The sequence below is a fragment of the Mustela nigripes genome, chromosome 1 (assembly GCF_022355385.1).
Source record: "Mustela nigripes isolate SB6536 chromosome 1, MUSNIG.SB6536, whole genome shotgun sequence".
Classification (NCBI taxonomy): Eukaryota; Metazoa; Chordata; class Mammalia; order Carnivora; family Mustelidae; genus Mustela; species Mustela nigripes.
Window position 1 is genome coordinate 118,688,553 of NC_081557.1, and position 20,274 is coordinate 118,708,826.

At 45.2% G+C, this 20,274-nt stretch overlaps 1 protein-coding gene across 1 annotated transcript in view; it reads right to left on the minus strand.

Moving 5' to 3' along the window:
- Nucleotides 1–11,072: 11,072 nt before the first annotated feature.
- C1H8orf74 (chromosome 1 C8orf74 homolog) overlaps nt 11,073–20,274 on the minus strand; it is a 36,772-nt gene continuing 27,570 nt past the window's right edge. Inside the window, exons 3-4 of the mRNA XM_059409745.1 lie at nt 13,677–14,080; nt 11,073–11,312 (exon numbers count right to left, since the gene is read on the minus strand). Coding sequence (XP_059265728.1) covers nt 11,073–11,312; nt 13,677–14,080 — 644 coding nt within the window. The remainder of the gene's footprint in view (nt 11,313–13,676; nt 14,081–20,274) is intronic.

Consider the following 20,274-nt stretch of genomic DNA (forward strand, 5'->3'; position numbering starts at 1 on the left):
AATCAGTCTGATGGCTGATTTAGAGGAAAGGGTGGAGAGTTAGGGTTAGGTCAGGGTTTGAGTCTCAGAAGGTTACTTACCAGCTCAGGTGGGAAGAACAGGTAAGTTCCCCAACTCCTCAGAACCTGTTTCCCCATCTGTGAAATGAGGATAATGAGAGGCAGTGCCGGGCACTTGGTAGGTCCTCGGTGTTAAGCTGAAGATGGTTTTTATTGTGTTGTGTCTGCATTCTCCTCTGCGTCTTGCACACTCCAGGGGTTCCTCAAGTACTCCCCAAAGGAGGAAGCAGCACACTGTGGATGGTGTGAGTGGCGGGGCCGGGGAGCCTGGACGGGGGTACAAACCGCCCAGAGGGGCCTTATTGGGTCCAGTTTGAGTTTCCCCCGTACGTTGACACCCTCAGCCTTCTCACAGGCTCCCCTTCATGCTCAGTTTTAGAGTTTTCCATAGCCACTCACACAGATCAGAGGGGGGCATGTCCAAGGATAGACGCTGGGAAGGACTTCGAGGTAGAGCTTCCTATGGGGAAGGCAGCCCTTCCTCTACACGCGCGCACACACACACATACGTGTCTGCCAGGATCGCAGTGGGGTGGGAAGAGTGGGACTGGAAATTTTGGAAAGTGGGGCCCTGGCTTCTGGGTTGGTGTTTTCCCTGCCAGTGGGCATGATAGTGACCTTGGGCAAATCCCTTTCTTTCCCTGGGACTCACTTTCCTCCACTTCAGGTGGCTGAAGTGGATTCCTGCAGCTCTAATATTCTATGACTCTGAGGTCAAACAAACTTCCAGTCTCAAATAAATTAGTATCCAGGTAAGAGTTTACTCTAAAATTTCAGATAAGTGACAGTGGCTGTACAGGTGCAGGGAAGATTACCATTGAGTAATGGCTGGCAGTATTAATGAATGAATTTTCTTATGAAATTTACCATTTATTTAACCCTTCATTTACCTAGTGTTCTGTGCCAATGTGGCAGATCAGATATGGTTAAAAATATGCCACTCCCTGCACTGAGAGGTATGTCTATTTTCCTACTCCCTTGTTCCTGGGCTGGGCCACTGCTTTGGCCAATAGAATACAGTGGAAGTGGAAGTGAGGCCCTGTGTGTTCCTTCTACTTCCTCCTGCTTGGAGCCCAGCTGCCATGCTGCAAGAAAACCCAAGTAGCATGTAGAGAGGCTGATGTGAAGGAGAATCGGAGCTCTGTATCAACAGTCTCAGCTGAGCCACCAGTCAGCAACCAGGATCAACTTGCCAGCCATGGAGCTCAAGCATCTTGGAAGTGGATCCTTCAGCTCTGGTTGAGTTGTCCTAGCTGATGCCTTATGGACAGAGCCAAATTGTCCACATGAATCCTACCCAAGTTGCAAAATCATGATTGTTGTTTTGAGTCACTGATTTTGGGGAGAATTGTTACACAGCAAAAAATAATGGACACAGAGCTAGTGCTGGTATATGGGGATCCAAAGATGAAGAAATCTGTCTTAGCCTATACTCCTCCCCGAAAAAGACCCTAAGACAAAGATTTGCTTACAGCATATAGTGTTTTTGGGAAGTGATCTCAGAGAGCAGGAATGAAGACAAAATGGAGGAAGACAGAGGAGGAAAACGAATGTAGGGTGTGCCTCTGAGTTTTCCTTTTCTGTGGGTGACTGGTGCTTGATACTACTGGGACCTTCTGAGGAGCCTTACAGATCATGTCTCAACATCGCCTGCCTAAGGAATAGGAGGGAGAAGCACTTAGCCATGAGTTCCCACTTTGAATTGGCTGGGTTGTTCCACAGGATGTTAAGTTCCCTGTACTTCTGGGATGTGCATACATGAATATCGTGTGGGTTCCTAATGGTGTCCCATGCTGTGACTTCAGAGAGGTCCCAAGGCAGGAAGCAGGAGACATTCAACATATGCTGGAGATGAGCTGTTGTCAGCATAAAGTGGACAAAATCTTCATGGAAGAACTTTTTGTAGCCCTGGCTCAAATCAGAGATGCAGCCATGAGAAGAGGAGGTAGCTCACAGGAAGTGTCCAGGGTGACATGGACATTTGAGGAGGTGGCCATCCACTGCATGTAGTAGTGGCTATTCCATGAAGCTGTCAGCCTATCTCAGCTGCCCCCAAAGGCTGGACTTTATCCTGGGCTTTTGAGTCCCAACCACCAGCTATCTCCAGTTCAGATTTTGAAAATGAGTGTCCTCCAAACACCTAAAAGGTCTAACCGGTATTATCCTTGAGACAAAAGCCACTGACTCAAGTTAGTGCTTCTTGCCTTAACCGCCCCACTTTCACCAATAGATCTATCCTTTTGCTAGAAAAGTTTCAAAGCTTTTGTCCACCTGTCTGGCCTAAACTGTTCACAAATGCATTAGGGACATTTGGGGTCCAGAATCCAGATACCAAGTCTGTATACATGAGAAACTCAGGACAATTTTGAACTGTGCTGCTTTCTTTGCTGTGGGGGTCATGGAGGTGGCATTTCCAAATTTTGCTGGAAGTCTGAAACCCACAGGAAGGACAACATCCTGAGAAACTCTTCTGGGATGATGGGGCCTGGATAACATAGTCTTACTATGTTATCCATAGTATCCATATACTATCTGAATCATATCAGGTTCAGAAAACGATTTCCCTGTTCTCACTCTGGCCCAGGTGTGTGTGAACCTTGACTGGAAGCCATGCTGCCATGTTCTGAGAATGCTGGAAGAGGAAGTAGCCTCAAAAGGGGTATGAGTGCCACCTTGTTCCTCATTTCACACATGCAGGGACTGGGAATGGTCTGTTTTCTCAACCCTTTAAGCAGGTAAAAATAACTAGAGAAAATATTAGAAAGCCTTTTCAGTTCTTTAGAGGATGTTTTACAAGCACCACTGTGAGGAGTTAAAATAAAGCATTAATAATTGATAAATTTTGGACTTAATGCATGTTATGGTAGACACCCGATTGAATGAGAAGGGGCTGGTGACCCGCTTTTGGTGGGGGGAGATGTTTTCCGAAGAGGGAACAATGATAATTGGTAAATTTTGTGTAGTGTTGCTCAAATCCCCCATTTGACTTTGACTTTGTATGTGCAAGTTCCCAGGGCAGAGGTTTGATCCTCTGGGCCCGGAATGGTTTTCCAGCATTGAAGAGTAGATGCTGTGGTTTCATTCCATGTCTAAGTCCAGAACAAAAAGAACGGCTTATACACAGATGCCTTTGCATAGGAGCACAGGCTGATAAACATGTGTATAGGTACTTTGTCCTTTGAGGCTGTGGATGAACCAAGAGGACAGAAGTTCTCATTGCTTTTGCTAAGGCTTCACCACCTTTTAGTCAAGTGACCTTGAGCAATCACTTTACCTTTCTGTCTCTGTGTCCTCATCTGTCATGGGGGAAGGATTCCTTGCCCTGCCTGTCTTACTGACCTCAGTCAGATCATGGGTGTATGCACGTTGGCTCAAACCACTGACAGGGGAGAGATGTCTCTAGGATGACAAGATAAAATAGCAACCTCTCAATCAATATTTCCCCCCTCTCTTCTGCTTCTTTTGTATGTAGTCTTGCTTCTCTCAGGCTGGAATCACAGCTACTGGCTGCTCTGATCAGAACCCTGCCTGTTCTCTAGAAAAATCCATGAATCAATCAACAGGGCTGGGGGTATGTTGGGTAGGGTGAGAATAGAGTATTTTGATTGGTCCAGCATGGGTCATGTGCCCGTGCAGGGCCCAACCACTGTAGCCAAGTGCAGTGGAGTACCATGTGCCCATCCTTCAGCTTGGAAGGCACTAAGGCTAGGAACCCCCCTCAGAAACACTTGACTGGGGTAGAAGAAGGAAAATAGTTCTTCAAAGGAGAGTTTGACCTAGACTGTCAAAACTGGGAAATTGCATGGAGGTGCAGGGCTACTTTGTAAACTCACCTGTAAGCCAGGTAATTGTAAGATGCCATTGGTGTCTCTGTTGTTATTCCTGTACCTGAGTTTCTACAGAAAGGAAGAGGGACTGGGAGCCTGGCCAAGAAGGATGAGAACATAATTCCTTACTTGTCACTGAAAATGCTGATATCTTTTAGATAAAACAGTTCTCCCCATTGACACAGAGATCCTAGGATGAGTGCTCCTCATCCGTCATGGTTCTCATTTCCTACTCCACCCATGCAGCCACTTGATCCCCCCTGAACAGGTGGCCTTCAGCAATGCTCCAGTCCCAGAGCCTGGACACATGTCCAAATGTATGAGGTGAAGAAGACACAACAGATGTACAATGGCTCCTGGCTCTCATTGGAGTTGCAGACTAGCTGGCAGCACAGTAGTCAGATAAGCGACCACAGTGCAGAGGGATGACTGCACAATAGTTGCTGGGGTAGAGGAGCTTGGGATGCCTGGACTGGGGAGAGGAAGGTGCCCGCTTTTGTGGACTTCTCTTCCCCACCCTCGGCTGTTGCCAGACCACCAACCTGTGAAAGGCAGTAAAACATGGAGGTGAAGAGTATGAGCTCTGTGGGTACTGCCTGGTATTATTTAACCCCTGTTCATCAGTTTTATCATTTATATAATAGGGATGATATTACTAGTTTGTTCATTATAGGATTGTCATGAAAATAAAGTGTGTGATGACATAACAAGTGTTATGAGTGCCTGGCACACAGTGTGTGTTCAATGCATGTAACTTATCACCATGTGTTACACCCAATATTTACTTGTTTATTCATTTTCTCCCTCTCTTTCTCTGTCTCTCCACTAGATTAGAATCTTCCTGAGCAGGGACTTATTTACTGTTTGGTGCAATATTCTCAGGGCTCAGAAGAGTTGCTAGCACTTTATAGACACTAAATATTTGTATATTTCACACATGTTGGCTAATATTATATTATACTTGGCTTGAATTATTTTAATAGCTTCCTTCCTAGTCACCCTCCAGCCTCTATATCCCTGCAATAATTTTGCTCCCCTAAGCCCTTTTTAAAAACATGAGATATTTTCTTTGTTGTTGTTTTTTTTTAAGATTTTATTTATTCATTTGACAGACAGAGATCACAAGTAGGCAGAGAGGCAGGCAGAGAGAGAGAGGAAGGAAAGCAGGCTCCCCGCTGAGCAGAGAGTCTGATGCGGGGCTTAATCCCAGGACCCTGAGATCATGACCTGAGCTGAAGGCAGAGGCTTTAACCCACTGAGCCACCCAGGTGCCTCTTTTTCTTTCTTTCTTTCTTTCGATTTTGATATTTTCTTTGTTTTTAAAAATTGAATTTATTTTACTTATTTAAGAGAAAAGAGAGAGAGAGCATGCATGGGAGTGGGAGGAAGGTCAGAGGGGGAGAATCTCAAGCAGACTTCCATGCTGAGTGTGGAGCCCAACACAGAGCTTGATCTCACAGTCCTGAGATCATGATCCAAGCTGAAATTGAGAGTCAGATGCTTGCTGGACCACCCAGGCACTCTTCCCCTGCCTAAACATTTTATTTTTTTATTTTTTAAATTTTTATTTAGATTCAGTTAGCCAGCGTATAGTATGTCATTAGGTTTTGGTGTAGTGTTCAATGATTCATTAGTTGTCTATAATATCCAGTGCTCATCACATCACATGCCCTCCTTAAATGCCTAAACCTCTTAAAGTCTCCTTTCCCCACAGATCTTTTGTATAACAACCCCCCACCCCCCAGGTATAAATGACTTTGTCACTTGCCCTTGCACTATCCCTGCAAGCACCTGGCCCAGTCCACTTGCTGTCCTGGATCCTGCTTTTTCTCTGCCAACCACAGCCTGTAGATATGCTTTTATTTTCTTTCTATTTAACGTGCTTTCTCCAATTTCCCCCCTCAGTTAGAATCCTAATTATCTCTCAAAATCCATTTCACATTGTCCTTCAAGGAGCACCTCTCCTTGATCCTTCCTATAATAATAGTCCATTTCTCCCCTTTGAGTGTCTATTTTAGCATTGTCTCCTTCTTCCTTGTGTTAACATTAGCAGTGTATGCATCTGCCTCCTGTTTAGACTGCAAGCTCATTGAGGGCACTGACTGTGTCTTTTTCGTATCTTCATATTTGCCACTTATCTCAGCATCAGGCATCTAATAGACATTTAATATGTGCCTGTTGAACAGCCTCAGTAACAAAGTCCCAGTTACCCCAGAGTTATTCGAGTTCTGCACCTGCTTACAATCTCCATAGCTCACTACCCAGCCGGTAAATATCTTGCTTATTTAATTGCTTCACGTTTTGCACTTGAATGTGAGTTCATGGATGGGAACCTTGTCTACATTTTCACTCTTGAGTCCCTTGTGCCTAACAACATCCAGTATGAACAATCGGTCAGGTGATATTTGGGGGATGAATGAGTGAATTCCAGCTGGCTCTGAAGCATAGTGGGACGAGTCTGACTGTTGTGCGGAGTTGCTCATCACTTTCTCCCATCCTTTCTCCACCTCATTTTTACTTTCTGACCCTCTTGGTGCAGGTCTGACATCTGTATGCCCAACAACCAATTCTAGGTACATTTCTGCTCCATGTTTTTTTTTTTTTAATTTAGTGAGAAAATTGACTTTACCAACATTTACATATTTGAAGTGATATTATCACCTCAAAAATGATTACTTGCATCTGTCATGTTGAACTTTTAAAAAAAGAAAATTTTCAGTTATATTCACAATATTGAGAGATAGTTCACCTTGAATGAAATGAATTTCTAAAAGTTTTACTTTGATTGAATTATATGAAAAAAGTGAATTGTTATTGGAATTATCAGATTTTTCTTTTTTTATTGTTGCACCAGATTCCATGAGTATAACACTGGCATCATTTAACCATGTGTGACATTCTTCTCTGGGTGGTGCTATCAAATAAACACTTACCATTTCACTCATAGCATGTGTGCAAAAAAACTTGGAACTGACAAATGTACTAGGCAGGGTTCTTCAGAAAAACACAACCAATCAACAGAAGACTATGTATATTCATGGAAGAGACATATTATAAGAGTTGGCTCATGTGATTAGAGACACTGGCTAGTCCCAAATTCTCACGGCTGATGTCTCAGGCTGTCAGGCTGCCATAGAAACAGGAAGAGCTATGTTCCATTTCAAATGCTGTCAGACAGGGACCATTCTCTCATACTCAGGGAGGGGTTGGTGTGGTGAGGTCAGGGTTTTGTTTTATTCAGGCCTTCAACTGACTGGACAAGGCTCACCCGCATTGGGGAGAACAATCTGCTTTATTTAGTCAGTCAATTCAAATATTAGTCTCATTCAAAAACACTCTGACAGACACACCCAGGATAATATTTGACCAGGATTTTATTTTTTTTAAAGATTTTATTTATTTATTAGACTGAGCAAGAAAGAGAGAGAAAGATACAGAGAATGAAACAAGGGGAGGGGCAGAGGGAGAAGCAGACTCCCCACTGAGTAGGGAGCCCAATGAGGGACTTGATCCAGGACCCTGGGGTCAGGACCTGAGCCAAAGGCAGATGCTTAACCAACTGAGCCACCCAGGTGTCCCTGAGCAGGATTTTAGACAGTGTTCTTAAAGTCACTGATGACCTTTGAGTTAGATGCTGATATTCCCTAAGCAGATTTGTGCCTGCTTTTTATGTAGTCAGTGACATCACCATGGTTCTCAGGGCCGATGGTAAATGCTGATAACATTTTTGTGATTGTTACAGTTTGCCATTAACTTTATTCAAAAAGAGAAAGATATTTACATTTTCATGACTCATGCACTTTCCTATTTTGTGGAACTCCTTGCTATTGAGGGTTTTTTGAAAAATGAAAATGCAGTAGCAAACACGAAGATAAATACTTGTAGATTGAGAGTACATGGTAAGTGGGAAAGCTGCTGCAGCAACGCTGCCCATTACTGCCTATGAACCCTGGAGCAAGACTGCTGCCTTCTAGATCCTGAAGCTCATACCTGTCACTCCTTACTTTCCCCACTAACCTGGAGTCTGTTGGCCTGCTGCTTCCTGAACCTTGCAGGCCATGGCACAACTGGCATGGGTCTTTACCTTCCCACCACCCCAAAGGGGAAATGACTCTCCTCCATTGCTTGTGTCTGTGTGCATTTCAGGGTCTAAGGGGAGCTGCATGCAGTATCCCTGAGAGGGTTGCACTGGGTTGGAAAAGAATTGAGAAGGAGAGGCAGGTCAGCCCTCATCATCTTCCAGATTTAGCCTGAGTTTAAGTGAAAACTCACTTGCTCACAGCACACATCACTCACACACCAAGAGATGCAACTGTGGCAAAAGCTGGAAGTACAAGCAAAGGGGTACTGATCTGATCTTGGCTTCTTTTCAAGCAATTCTTAATAGGACTTCATTAAGCAATGACAAACTAGATAGAACACCAGGACAACAGGAGGCAACTGACACCATCCACGACAAATATAGAATTTGGCCACCTTACCTACAGAAGCTTTATCCTTGGGCTCGAAGGGATGCTCTGATCTCAACCCAGTTTTAGGGTAGTTTCTCCGTTTGGGGTTTCCATGTCTATGTGGTGTCAGTGTCCAGGCCTTATGTGAGCATAGGGGCACAGGTGGAGACTTTGCTCTCCCACAGTTGACTTGGGGTCCTCTGAGAGTTGCAGCAAAAGCCTGCTCAGTGCTCCTTCTCAGGGGGGTGGGGAGATCCCCCAAGCGGAACACCCATTCTCTGATCTTACCTTGATGTAGAAGGCCCAATTTTAACTCTCAGTGTATATGTGGTCTGAGGCCTCCACTCCTGTCCCCATGCAGGCCTTAAATCCACTTGCTGATGTGCCTTCTCACCTTGTTTCTGGTCTTTTGTGACTTCCCTGTCCCAGTATCCTTCCCAAATGCAACTCAGCTACCCCTGAAATGGATATTTAACAAGCACTGAAACCAGAACTTCTGTATATTTGAGTAGGAGCTGGAGGAGGCAGAATGCTTAGGGTGTCCCTTTCCCTCCCAGACAAACCCCCAGGCCTCCTCTGCTTGTCCTTGAGGAGATGACACCAAATGATTGTGGAAGTCTGATGGGTTTGGGGGTATTTGTCTCCCTTGCTAATTGGGGAGAAACATATTTTCTTTTTGAGAGAGAGAGAGAGAGAGAGAGAGAGAGAACACATGAGGAGGAGGGAGAAGCAGAAGGAGAGGGAGAGAGAGAATATTAAGCAGGGTCTATGCCCAGCATGGAGCCCAATGTAGGGTTTGATCTCACAATCTTGAAATCATGACCTGAGCTTAAATCAAGAGTCAGATGCTTAACTCACTGAGCCACCATGATGCCCCCAGGAGAAATTCTTGAGGGTAGAAACTTCTAGCACAGGGCTGAGCCCAGTGGAGTATTCCATTGGGAAGGCAGGGTAGGAGAGATTCCTACCTCCATCATATGGTAAAGCCTACAGCTCTGTTTTACCTTAGCAAGAGGGAGGAGTGTTTTATATCTGAGAAGTTTGGTAAGATTCTTCATATCTGTTTGGACAGAGAAAGGAAGTTCCAGGGTTTTCTTAACATTTTCACTCATTCATTCATTCTTTCTTTCTTCATTCCCCAAATATTTTTAACATCTACACCTAGTGTGGGGATGAAATGCTAGTCTTGACTCCAACCCTTCCAGATTAAGGAGAAGAGCTACTCCTGAATGGAAGGGAGGGCCCTGCAGGCTGACCGTGTGGACACAGGGCTGCAAGAGACACTTTCTTCTCCCTCACAGCCACTACAGGGAGCACCCATCCCCTTGCTGGAGGAGTAATAGGAGGATACTGTCAGGCTGTATGTCCATCCATGGGGATGGTGACTTGGGGTCCCTTGGCAGGAGACTTCCTGGGAAAGGTCCAGGTCCAGTGGGGACGATAGCACCAACAGACCACTATCCATACCTTAGGGTCTAAGTGGCCTGAGACGGAAAGGTTTCAAAGCCTCAGGGGTTTTGTGGGTCCCAGACACAGGGACAGGACAAGTCTGGGACCCTGAGTATGGATGAAATGGTTGAGCCACCATCCATGTGGGGAAAGGCAAGGTAAGAAGGAGCTATAAACCCTTTTATACTTGATTGACAACCACTACTTCCAGTGTCTCCTGGACATGAGAACAGAGCTTTCAGCCCAGTTTCTTGCCAAGAAAGTGAAAGAGACAGTGAGTGGCAATATCTTTTCTGCCCTGATCCTGGAGGCCACAGTCTCTTATCAGTTACATGGCTGTAATAAGCCAACTACTGCAGGATTTGTTTCCCTATCACCATGAGACATGATGCTGTAGGGGGAAAAGTGCAGAAATAAGAGTCCAGACACCTGAACTTTAGTCCTAATTCTCTCACTCCCTCTTGTGTGACCTTGAGGTGGTACTTGATCCCATTGACTCTTGAACCCCTTGAAAAATGGGAATAGCTAACCTTGCTTCATCATCTCCAGGTTAGAGTGGGAGAAAGACCTGACACCAGCTGGCAACAACCCCACCTAAGAGAGAGGGAGAGCTGGGCCCTAGAGATAGAAGGGATGTGGGCAGGGTCACACAGCAGACCAGAAGCAGAGTTGGGTTCAAAGGCAGGTCTCTGGCTTCGGGCAGTACCGAGTCCCCTGCCTCAGTCTAAGTGATGTAGGTTCTCACAAAACGAAGAGTTTTGCATAGGTTCTAGGCAGCTCTAGGTCTTCTAGCAGAGAGACTGGCATGTGTATAACAGGCTGTGGGCTGTCAGTCCTGTTGTACAAACTGCAGAATGGAAACAGAATCCTAGGTCCTGTTCCCACTCTAGCCAGAGAACCACTGTGTTAGCTGGAATTCCTTCCTGGTGTCTGGTGTCACCCTCACTCTTATCCACTTAAACCTACTGGTGGTGGTTCTATCTTTAGCGTCTAAACTCAGCCTTAGTTAACAAGTGATGTTTGCCTGCCCATGCAACACAAATTCTGTGCTCAGCAGAGTAAGACAGCTTTCTTCCACCACGCAGGAAAAATCCATTTGGGTTGGATTTTCATGGGATAGAAGATAGAGGAAGACAGAAGAGGAAATATGAGGACTGTTATTTTATTTCTTTTAATTGCTAGAAACCTTTGATCTACTGGGTGCTGAGCACATCACGTAATACTTCCAAAATTGTCAACGGCTTTTCCTCAGTCAGTGTCTTCAGTCAATGGACACCAATGGCTTTCTACTTCTTCTTTGCTTTTGCTTTCTTTCCTTTGTTTGCTTTGTTGAACTTAAGAGATTCATCTTGCCCTTGCTGGCCAGTGATTGCAAGTGGGGAAGGAATAGGAGCATTGAGGTTCAAAGTCTTCTTCTGAAGTTTCAGATCCAAAATGTCAAAAGTTATTTGTATCTCATACTGCAGCAGCTCCTTCAGGCATTCGATCTGGATGTGAATGGCCTCACTGATGAGATTTTCTAACTCCTGTAAGAAATGGAATGTGGCTGGTGATCAGGGCCCTAGGAAAGGCTGAGGCTGTCTGAAGATATAGTCCTTCCACAGGATCCAATGCTGAACACATCAGCTCCTTTTTCTGTACTCTAGAACTTTCCATTTCCCCCACCAGCTCTCTTGGCCACCATTCTCCACCCTACTCTGTGCTCTGAGAGTCTGACTTACAAAGGCTGTCTCAACTGGCTACCTTACCCCTCTGGCTTTAGGCTGAATTCAGCCAATGGGAGGCGCTGGCAGGAGATCTGAGGCTGGAAAGAGAATGAAGTCTCTCGCCTCCCTCCCAGTCTGCTGTGGGCTGGCCCTGGCTCTGATCCTCTCCTTACACTACACCTCCTGTCCCATAGCCCTTTCCCATAGCTCTTTTTTTGGACTTTCTTTCCTTCTCGCTTCAGGACTACTGTAGCAATAACCCTATTTGAGTGCGTCGTTTATTACTAATATTGTTCTGGGTCTATAGGCCAGTCCTATATTCCCATACCTTCTGATCAATGCGTGTTCCATTTGGATGTTATCCCCCTTCCCTACCCTCCTGCCCTCATCTCATTTTTACATCTTGAAGTTCTAGTAGCAGGCTTTATCAGAAGGGACAGGGCAAGTTACTCAGACAGTGGGCCTGTTCCTCAACCAGCCAGTCATGGGAAGAATAGAAACTCAGCCACCATCTGCCATGTTAAACAGGAGACACTATCTGTCATCTCAATCAGGACTATGGCATCATGGAATCCTGGAGACATGGACCATGTAACTGTGTTTCTCCAAATTCCCCGTTTGAACAACCAAACTGTAGAGGAGAATTTGTGCTTGTCTGGAGGGGACATTCTTGGAATATCTGATTGCCTAGAAGATATCTCTTTGTGATCTCATATTTTAACTTAAAAATTCATGCAAAACCTGACATTTTCCCTGTACTATCTCCTGACTGTTTTTATATAAAAATAATATTCTTCCCCTAAGTCCTTGGGAAGGATCATTCTCCAAGAGGATGTATCATGTTTATCCTGTGGTGTTCATCATCTCCAGCTCAGGCACAAGACTAAAGACACACAGTGGAGGGGATTCTAGTCCATGAGCTCTACCAGGCAGGGCCAACAGCAAAGTAATGAGGGCTGGCAAGGGAAGCTGGGAGGGGCAGAGAAGGACAACTGTGTGAACAAGAAGAAGCAAGAGTGGGAGGGAAGGCGGCCCCTCACATTTCTGGCCTTGTCCACACATTCTAGAGTAAGGTCCCCCAGAGCGGGTAGAGACAAGCTGTTGCTTAGATTCTGCTGTGTTCTTGTTTGCTGGATATTTTAATGCTCTAAGATTGCATGGCAGCCTGATGTGTTATTTCTCTGAAGACTTAACCTTAGAAGAGTATCATCTATTCTGTTGTGCTAATTTCTCTTTAAAGATTTTCCCCATGTTTTATATATATTTAAGGGAATATTTCATAGGGCCAGTCACTCTTTGGCTGATGATTTAGAGACCTTTTGAAATATATAGGCTCTGGGACTCTCTACCTCCATTTCAGCCCCAATCTCCCCAACACATGAACACAATTGTGTACACACATATGAGGACAATTGTCTCTGTGTTTACAGATGATGTGACAGTGATGATATAAGTGCCTATGTCTAGATTAAAAAATGAATTTGGACTCTTCCAGGCCCTTAAGAAGTTGGTGGCTCTGGGGCCATCCTAGTTACCATTAGTAAAGAGCTGGTCATTGAGCCTCTGGCTCCTGGAGCCTCAGTGGTCTTAAGAGTGGTCAACGAAGGATCCCAATTTCTTAGATCCATGCCAGACTCTTCTAGGTTCTCTCTGACCCCCTAGCCCCACACCTTTGACTATCTCAGCATATTACCCACTTGGACTATCTCCACTGGCCCTTCCTGTATCATCTTCCCCAACTACAAGGCCTCAAAGGATGAAGGGCACTGAGAGAATCTGTGGTGATTCAGAGTCTAGGGTCTTCTTTAGTGGAATCTGTCACTGAGGAATGTTGCAGTGGAAAGAACTTGGACTTTGGGGTCAGCCAAGCCTTAGCCTAAATGTAAACTCTACCCCTTGCTAGCTTGGTGACCCTGGGTGAGTCAATTAAATTCCCTGAGCTCCACTACTCTCATTACTAAAATGGGTACATGAATTACATCTCACAGAGATGTTTCATGAAACATGCACACAAAACCTGTGGCCCATGTTCAGTTTCTGTCTGTCCCCTTCTGCCCCATCCCATGTGTGCAGACAATGGGGTCCTCTCTGTGAGTCTGACTCCAGCTGCCATGTTTTCTTGGTAGGAATGGGCATTTGTATGTGACAGGTGAACATCTTTCCACCTCACAGGCACAGCCTTACCTCTCTCTTCAGAACCCGACTGGGCTGCTCGGGCACCTCCAAGAATGTTTTCTGTAGCTTGTGCTCTTGCTCCAGGTGCAATGCCTCCTTTAGGAGCAACATATTCGTGCGTTTCTGCACCTCAGCCATATTGAGTTCTGCCATCTGCTGCTCAAGCTGCCAGATGTCCCTGTCCATGCCCTCAGCCAGAGGGAGGGGATGGGGTGGCGCACACACTTCCAGGTGTGTGACGGTCAGGTTGACCTCCTGGTCCTGGCCCAGGACATACTGGTAGAGTTTGTAGTGGCGGATAAAAGTGTTGTGGAAGTAGTCACAGAGGGCCAGCAGGTGGGTGGTGTTGAACTGCCCCTGGTAATCTCTGAGCTTGTTCCCCAGAATTGTCACAGCCTCAGTGATGGAGCAACCTGCAAGCACAGAGAGGCCAGGCATTAAGTGTGAACAGAGGTAGAGCTGCATTGATAGCTGATCAATATAGGTTCTGAATCCAGACCCTATGAACGCAGAGCCCACATCCTACTGCTATTCTATATTACCATTTATTAGCTCTTAAAAATTATGGAGTGTATCACATTTTTCCTTTTGTCTTGACTTCTAGGAAGCTCAGTGCCTATTTTATGTAGTAATTTATATTTATCTCATTTTATAAGGTTATCTCACTCTTTACCTATATTTTGACTTGTAACTCTCATTTTAAAGGTTAACTTCAGCTGTGCTTTATGATGTTTCCACTTCAAATCCCTCAGAAAGGAGATGAGGGTGTAAAAAAGAGATTCTGCTAAGAGTGGAGCATGAGATGATGAGAGACAGATGTCCAGGCAATTATTATGCTGTAGATGTGTGTCACAGAGTTAGGCAAATATTGTTTCTACCATGCAAAATTCTGCTCTGGAGTTATGCCATGGCCAATGCTTTTCCTGAGCAAACCTCTTCTCCCATCTCCTCCCATTCACTCCTTTTTCTCACAACCATCAAAACCTTGGTGTAGTGTTGTGGCTAAGGAGGTAGGACTCTTTGCAGCATATGATTGGATCTTAACACAGAGGGTGGTTCAGTAAATGGTCATTGCTAAATGATATGTATGCCCTGGTGAACAGACATCAGGCAGAGAAACAGGAAAGACAAGGGAGAGAAAAAGAGTATGCCCTGGTGTAAGCATACCTGGGTTCTCACACGGATGCCTTCCCTGGAGTGCACTGTAAACTCAGTCAAGTGTCTCTTGTTCCCTGATTCAGTGTCTATGTAAGACATATGGACATGTCTATGGGAGCTTGGGCCAGCTGACCACCAAGTCACATGCTTTTGGGGATTCCACAGTTTTATCCACTGAAGAGAGAGACCAAGCGATGGATGCAGGGAGCCTGGCTTTACTCCTGGAGTGGAGCTCTAACATGTGTAGATCCCTTTCCTTGTCTTTCTTGTGTGAGCTCCCCATGGGGCTCCGGATGAGTCTCTTACCTTTCCAGCCAGAGGTCTCCATGTTCTTTTAGGAGGGGCAGTTTCAGTCTTGCTCATGTGGTTTTTGTAAAGTCCTCCTCACCCCACCCCCACTATATGTTCATTTTGGCTACTCACTCTTGGCTCTGTAGGAGAATATTTACCTTAAATCTACCCAGAATACTGAGATAGTAAGGCATCACTGTTTTAGAAAAATGGTAGTAGATAAAGCACTACTCCACTGTGAGCCTCGTTAGAATGTATTGGGAAGTGTTACTTGGATGTAGACTTTAGTCTCCTGCAGAAGGGATGAAGAGGGACCTCTCCACTGTGCAGAATTGAAGGTTGTTGGGCTGTGTTTTCCCCGTCTTTCAAGGCAAATAAGCAGGTTCAGAGGCCCAAGAGAGTGCTTCTGTTTCAAAGTGGTGTAGAGGGAAGGTTTGGAGGCCCGAGACAGCTCTGTCACTTTCTAGCTATAACACTTGGGCCTTCATTCCCACAGATATAAAATGGGATAATTATATTTAGTTGATAGGATTGTTATGAGAATCAAATGGGATAATATGTCCAAGTGCCTTGCACAAAGCCTGCTACATGGTAGTTATTAATAAATGCTGTAGGAAAAGAAGAGTTTGTTTCTGCCCTCTGGGAAAAGTCTCTTCTAACCGCATCTATTTTTCCTTCCTTCTATCTCTCCATCTATTCAACCACCCACCCATCCATTCATCAATCTGTCCATCCATCCATCCACCCATCCATCCGTCATCCATTCATCCATCCACTTGTCCGTCCATCCATCCATCCATCCACTCATCCACCCACCCACGTACATATCCATCCAAGATTAATTTGTCAACTCTTACTGAGTGCTTATTAATACTAAGCACTATGCTGGGTCTGGCAGTACTATGACAAGACACATTCCTTGCCTTCAAAGTGCTCACAGGAGAGATACATAAGTAAATGTTACATGTATAAAGAGAAACAGAATCAGGTAAAGAGGAATGTTCAGCTGAGGACAGGGAGTCCCTCCTGAGAAGGTAATGCACGAGGTACACCTCAGAGACTTAGTGAGACTGAGCCAGTAAAGATAGTAAAGAGAGAGGCACTTCATGGGTACAGCTGAATGAGAGCATTGGGGCAAGAAGTTGCATGGCATGGGTGGAGAATAAGACTGGGTTTGTTGTTGTTGGCACTTAGAGATGGATGGCAAGCATTGAGTGGAGAAGTAGGTGGGAAACAGATGGGAGGGCCTTGGAGGCTACATTCAGATTTCAGAGATTTGCACTGTAGACAGTGCAGGGTCAGCACAGTGTTGTAGGCAGGTTGTACACATGGCTATGGTTGCCTTGAATTAGATCGCATTGATGGTTATGTGGTGCGGGTGCATGGTGTGGCCCAGTCCAGATGAGAATTACTGTGGCCTGAGAATGCTAGGTTAGCAGGTATGGGCAGGAGAAGATTTGAGTGGCAGGATTGATGGTCAGATGTGGAGTGTGGTAGCAACCTGCACCACTGCCACGTGTTCACTCTGGGACAGTTGGAGGGTGGCAGGGCCACCAATAGAATATGTTGTAGGTGAGACATTTACCTCTGACATGACCTCTGCCCTCAGAGAGCTTCTAGTTTGTAGAAAAGGTGACAATTACACAAATGCTTAGCCCCTAGCACAGGGCTTTGTGCACAATAGGAGTCGATGAGTATCTAGCGAGTAAATGGACAAATTCTGATGCTAAGTGCAGTGGCAGACTGTTCATTTAACCACCCAGCAAGTATTAGGGGCCTTCCATGTGTCAAGAGCTCATCTGGCTTCCAGAGAGGGAATGAAGGGCTAGGGAGGAAACACAGAGTATAATCCTGCTCAGAGCTACACAGGCTGGGTGCGCACAGAATAGGAAGAAGTGACTTTGTCAGGGAAGGTGAGGAGCAATTCTCTGAGTAGGTGATGAAAGAGATGAGATGACCAGTGTCAGAGGAGTTACTTGGCAAAGAGAGGTAGGAAAGAGTGAAGCAAGCAGGGGTAACATTGTGTACAAAGGCCCTGTGGTTGAAGAAAGCATGGCCTATTTGAGGAACTAGAAGGCTGGGGATGAGGGGTTGGCAGGCTAGAAGGCAGCTGGTAAAAGATGAGGTTGGATTCTAGATGATGTTGGGAGATGGGCAGTGGCCTGGAGGTGCTGGCCCCCTAAGCCCCTATGGGAGGAATTTGGTCTTCAGTCCTTAATAGTGGTATTGTTAAAACAATGCTCATTCCACAACCTGGTCAGATCATGATCCTCCTCCTTCTCCCTCTCCCTCAGCTCCTGCCTGGCACACTGACTTTTCCCTATTTTTCCACCATACCCTGTATACTCTTGTGCCAGGCCTTGGCCTGGGATGCCCTTTCTGGCTGTGGACATACTCCTCACTCTCAGGATGCCAGCTTCCCACAGACTCCTCCTGGGCCACTCCACCCCCACCCCATTTTCCCAATAAACTAGTTATTTACTGTATGAAGCAAAAGTGAAAGAGCTGAGATGCCCTTCAACAGACAAATGGATAAAGAAGATGTGGTCCATATATACAGTGGAATATTATGCAGCCCTCAGAAAGGATGAATACCCAGCTTTTGCATCTATTTGGATGGGACTTGGAGGAGATAATACTGAGTGAAATAAGTCAAGCAGAGAAAGTAAATTGTCATATGGTTTCACTTACTTGTGAAACATAAGGAATAACATGGAGGACATTAGGAGAAGGAAGGGAAAAATGAAGGGGGGAGATTAGAGGGGAAGATGAACCATGAGAGACTGTAGACTCTGAGAAACAAACTGAGGGTTTTAGAGGGGAGAGAGGTGGGGGGATGTGTTGGCCCGGTGATGTTAAGGAGGACAACATCCAGTGCTGGATGTTATGTGTAAGCAATGAGTCTTGGAATACTACGTCAAAATCTAATGACGTGTTGGGAGGATGTGGAGAAAGGGGAACCCTCTTACACTGTTGGTGTGAATATAAGTTGGTGTAGCCACTTTGGAAAACAGTGTGGAGATTCCTCGAAAAATTAAATATAGAGCTACCCTATGACCCTGCAATTGCACTACTGGGTATTTACCCCAAAGATATAGATGTAGTGAAAAGAAGAGCCCAATGTTCATAAGCAATGGCCACAGTCACCAAACTGTGGAAAGAGCCAAGATGTCCTTCAATAGACAAATGGATAAAAAAGATATGGTCCATATATGCAATGAAATATTATGCCTCCATCAGAAAAGATGAATACCCGATTTTTTATCAACATGGATGGGACTGAAGGAGATAATGCTGAGTGAAATAATTCAAGCAGAAAGAGTCAATTATCATATGGTTTCACTCGTGGAGTATAAGGAATAACTTGAAGGATGTTAGGAGAAGGAAAGGGAAAGTGAAATGGGGGAAGTTGGAGGGGGAGATGAAGCCAGAGACTGTGGAGTCTAAGAAACAAACTGAGGATTTTAGAGGAGAGGAGGGTATGTGGACAGGTGAACCTGGTGGTGGATGGTAAGGAGGGCACATACTGCATGGAGCACTGGGTGTTGTGCATAAACAATGAATCTTGGAACACTGAAAAAATAAAATTACATAAAAAAAGAATGATGGGGAGGAGTCAAGATGGCAGAGAAGAAGCAGGCTGAGACTACATCAGGTAGCAGGAGATGAGCTAGATAGCTTATCTAAATATTTCAAACACCTACAAATCCAACGGGAGATCAAAGAGAAGAAGAACAGCAATTCTAGAAACAGAAAATCAACCACTTTCTGAAAGGTAGGACTGGCGGAGAAGTGAATCCAAAGCGATGGGAAGATAGACTGTGGGGGGCGAGGGGCTGGCTCCCGGAAAGCAGGAGCAACCAACGGAGCACAAAATCAGGACTTTTAAAAGTCTGTTCCACTGAGGGACATCGCTCCAGAGGCTAAACCGGGGTGAAGCCCACGCGGGGTCAGCGTGGCCTCAGGTCCTGCAGGGTCACAGAAGGATCGGGGTGTCTGAGTGTTGCAGAGCTTACAGGTATTCGAACAGGGAAGCCGGGTACAGAGACAGAAGCGAGGAGTGAGCTCTCAGCTCAGGGTTACCTTGAACCGGTCGCAGGCTCGGTGAGCTCGGAGTGCAGCTGGGGCTCAGGCAGACGGGTGTTATTGGGTGCTATTCTCTGAGGGTGCACTGAGGAGTGGGGCCCCGGGCTCTCGGCTCCTCCGGGCCGGCCAGAGACTGGGAGGCCACCATTTTCATTCCTGTCCTCCGGAACTCTACGGAAAGCGCTCAGGGAACAAAAGCTCCTGAAAGCAAACCTAAGCTGATTACTCAGCCTGGCCCCTGGTAAGGGTGGTACAATTCCACCTGGGGCAAAGACACTTGAGAATCACTACACCAGGCCCCTTCCCCAGAAGATCAACAAGAAATCCAGCCAAGACCAAGTTCACCTACCAAGGGGGGCAGTTTCAATACCAAGGAGAGCAGCAGAATTCCAGAGGAGGAGCAAGCAAAGCACGGAACTCATGGCTTTCTCCCCATGATTCTTTAGTCTTGCAGTTAATTTTTTTTTTCAATTATTTTCTTCTTCTGCTAAATTTTTTTTAACTTTTACCCTTTTCTTTTTTAACTAGTTTATCTAATATATAGAAATGTATATATATCTATATATACATATAGATATTTTCTTTTTTATATTTTTTCTTTATTTGTTTTCTTTTTTTAATTGTTGTTTTTTTTTTTTTCTGAACCTCTTTTTATCCCCCCCTCCCCCACGATTTGGGATCTCTTCTGATTTGGTTAAAGTGTATTTTCCTGGGGTCTTTGCCACCCTTTTAGTATTTTACTTGCTCCTTCATATACTCTTATCTGGACAAAATGACAGGGCAGAAAAATTCACCACAAAAAAAAGAACAAGAGGCAGTACTGAAGGCTAGGGACCTAATCAATACAGACATTGGTAATATGTCAGATCTAGAGTTCAGAATGACAATTCTCAAGGTTCTAGCTGGGCTTGAAAAAGGCATGGAAGATATTAGAGAAACCCTCTCGGGAAATATAAAAGCCCGTTCTGGAGAAATAAAAGAACTAAAATCTAACCAAGTTGAAATTAAAAAAAGCTATTAATGAGGTGCAATAAAAAATGGAGGCTCTTACTGCTAGGATAAATGAGGCATA